We start from the raw sequence: 3,618 nt of genomic DNA on the forward strand, positions 1-3,618 counted from the left end.
AAAAAAATAGATTTTTTTTTTGACTAACCAAAAAAAATTAGATTTTTGTTTCGTTCTATTTTACTTTTGATAGGATTGGTTCCATTTATCAATATTAAGCCTCTCTAACTGATAGAAATTAAATTGGTCAAAGTCCAAGAGTAAAATGCATTAAAAATCGTAATAAAGCTGATGATGAGTACAAGTTTTTGGATATCTTGTATTATTATTGTATATCACTACGGTAACGGGTAAGGACAGAAAGAAGGGGTGACATCAAAAGTTTACGATCTAAAGGTTGAGACCAAAGTTGAGATTAAGTCGATCCCTGATCCCTTTGAATACCTCTGTACCGTCCGGTATCACACGATCAATCTCTGGTTCAACATTCCAGTTCATCAAACCATGGTTCTGGTTAACCGGTAAACTCGGCAGCTTAGCGAGTCCAGTCATATAGAACTGTGTCATATCCACTGGTGGGTCCAAAGAAGAAGGGAAAAGCCTAAGGGCTTCAGAGGCCGAAGAGGAAGAAGGCGGCACGGTTCGGTGATTGTTATGGTCTTGAGACACTGATGAACTGTACTGGCCCTTTAGACCGGAAGAACTGCTACCACGTGCAGCTGGTGGATCGTGCTCGTGTATCCCATCGTATGTAACCAATAGAAACTTGACATCTTCTGCTCCTCTCTCCACATGCTTCTTCACATCGCACGCAGTGTATGTGCATTTGTAGTAGCTTCTGCACCAAAATAAAAATATAAAAATCTAACATAGCAACTTAACTTACTAGATTATAAGAGAAGATAAAAAAGAAGAAGATTAAGAACATAATGAAAGAAACAAACCTTGGATTTGGGTTCCCTTTGACAACTTTCTGACCGTATTTTCTCCAGCGAAAACCATCGTCAGGATTGTTTTCTTCAGTTTCCATTTGAATGATAACTCTTTGGCTCTTACATGATCTTGTAGCTCCAATCATGGTTGATTCCCCAAACTTCCTGCAAAAGAATTATGTAGTTTAGGTTATTTTAATCAATATATTAAGTTTATTATTATTAAATACAGATGTTATCTTGGGACCTTCTCTTTGGAGATGAAGGCTCAGCATCTAGCTCATCAACAATGTTGTGTTCTTCGTCTTCATCTTCCTTGTATTCCTCTTCGTCCTCGTTCTTCCTATCGATTTCCATGTTGATGAGGTCGGTTTCGTTAACGGTTGGACCAGATCCAAAAGCAGCGACTATAGGAGCATCAATGGAATAAACATGAGATGGGATACAAACGGAGTCTTTGGAATATCATCAGAGCATGTTAAAAAAATGCTAGGAAAATCCAAAATGGAAGCAAACTTGAGACAGAAGCAACTCTATTACCTTGTTGAGGAGGCAGAGCAACGTGCATCGGATCGTTGTTGGATATCATCATCGTTGCATGGTCGGCACCAGAACTTTCAACCGCCTCTGGAGGCCCGCCATTGGCGACTGGAGACGGAAGGATCATCTGGAATATGTTTAAAGGACGATTCCACGTTAAATCTAGCAAAGTATAGTTTTATGGTTCATACATAAACATTGTATTAAATTGTTATCGATTTGAAAATTGTAAACGCAAATAGAGTATGTATTCAAACGTGAACAAAAAGGAAATGATAGATTCTATATCTAACGACGAATAATATTCGTTAAAAAAACGATAAATAATACTCACTTTTTACGCCTAAATGTTTAAAAATATCATACATAATAATATTCCGTTGTATTTTGTCAAACCACATATTTGTTCGACTGTCTATCATATGATTATATATCGTATTATGAAACAATCATAACCATTGTTACTTACGTGTGAAGGATCAATGAACATGTTTGGAAATTGCAACATAGCAGATGGGCTGAATCCTGGAGAGATTAGGACGAGAGGAGAAGGAACGGTGGTCGACGGGTTCCTGAAGAAAGCAGCAAATGGACGGTTGTTCTGTGTCTCGAGCGGTGGAAGATTGAATTCAACTCGTGCGGCTACTCTCTCGCGGAGACTGGATCTTTGTTCAGGCTGATGATTAGTTTGAGGGAAGATCTCGTTGATCTGATCCACAACATCATTGTTGTCGCCTTGATTCAGCATTGCTAGTAGCGATCTAGGGCTAGGACTAGACGGTGCAGCCCAACACGTCCTCACTCCTCTGTAGGTTCCATCAAAAGCATTCATTTCTCCTGAGATGTCAAGAAACAAGACAAAATTAATAAAAAAAAAGTTATGCAAAGATCGTCGGAAATGGATATCTAGTTGAAATAATGATATATTTTGGATATATATTTGAATGATTTGATTGGTAAACGAATGAAAAATGTATTTAATTTGCAAATAGGGGTAAAGGAGAAACCTTTTTTATCCAAAGGAAGCTAGCAGGAAAAGAAGAAGACAGAAGAGATGTGTGTGTAGCATAAGAGGGGAGATGGTGTTTATATAGTAAAACTAGTAACCTTTTCTCTGGTAAAAAAAATATATGGTCAAACTTTTGTCATTTAGGTAAGAAACTTTTTAATAAATTTTTCTTTCATTTCTATATTCTGCTATATGATATTTTTTTTATCAAATCAGTAATTAATATATAATTTACATAACCAAACTAAATCAGATTTAAAACCAATCTATTGTTCTTTAACAAAACACATAAAACCAATCTATTGTATATTATTTAATTATCAGTTTTGTAACCAATGTCACACTATATTCGGTTTTGATATCACTTATAATGCCCGACAGTTCATGGTTAATGGGCCTCCCATGCCCGCGCTCTCGGTCCATGGACCTTATTTAGTCTGACAGAACGTGCGTTAATTTTCGGAACCTCAAAAATCTTGTTTACTGACTTTGCAATCAATACACGACTTTTTTGCGCTTTGGCCTCACTCGCACGATATCGCGAATCATTTTCTGATAGGTCATCCATATTTTCAGTACTTCAATTCAAGCACGCTTAATCTTGGAGTTCTAAACGGATGTGCGACCGAAAATGTAAATGCACTTTAGTGATATAAGTAGCCACATTAATTTTGTTAAGTCTTTTCACATATACCAGAAATCGGGATATTACGGTTGTATGTGCCAAAGGTAACTGGTTTTTATTGAGTCAGTTAAGACAATTAGTTTGGTTTCGAATGTTTTAATGAAGTTAAAACATAGGCGTGTCTTCGTCTCGCCAGACACCAACAACTTAATTTCTAATGGAAATCAAATCCATAAATGATAAATTTACAATCTATCTCAGACGAACCCTTACTATGAAACTACTACTACTACTACTTTGTTAGTATTTATTATATAATAGTTCTGATTTAGAAATGAATTGAGATTATTCATATATTTTAATCATTTTTAGATAGTTTTAAATCGTTATTTTCTGTCAAATAATAGTCATCAGTATAATAGATTTAAACCAAATATAATATTACAGTGATTTTGTATTCTTAATATCTTTTTACATAGGTAATATATATATATATATATATAAATTAATCAGTTTTAGATCGTACATTTATTATTATTTTGTAAAAATAATTATTAATACAAAAAATTTATATAGATATAATATTACCATGATTTTTTATTTATTGTCACTTGTATTTTTAAAATTAAGAT

The 3,618-nt window shown here is 34.7% G+C and overlaps 1 protein-coding gene across 1 annotated transcript; it reads right to left on the bottom strand.

The window, feature by feature from the left end:
* Nucleotides 1-270: 270 nt before the first annotated feature.
* On the bottom strand, nucleotides 271-3,373 carry LOC106405464 (probable WRKY transcription factor 10). Its single transcript, XM_013846000.3, has 6 exons — nucleotides 2,360-3,373; nucleotides 1,822-2,189; nucleotides 1,353-1,479; nucleotides 1,060-1,219; nucleotides 825-977; nucleotides 271-718 (listed from the first exon to the last, which is right to left on the bottom strand). The coding sequence occupies exons 2-6, from the start codon at nucleotides 2,182-2,184 to the stop codon at nucleotides 271-273; spliced, it is 1,251 nt and encodes a 416-aa protein (XP_013701454.1). The 5' UTR covers nucleotides 2,185-2,189; nucleotides 2,360-3,373.
* Between the last annotated feature and the right edge of the window lie 245 nt (nucleotides 3,374-3,618).

Source organism: Brassica napus, chromosome C6 (genome assembly GCF_020379485.1).
Source record: "Brassica napus cultivar Da-Ae chromosome C6, Da-Ae, whole genome shotgun sequence".
Classification (NCBI taxonomy): Eukaryota; Viridiplantae; Streptophyta; class Magnoliopsida; order Brassicales; family Brassicaceae; genus Brassica; species Brassica napus.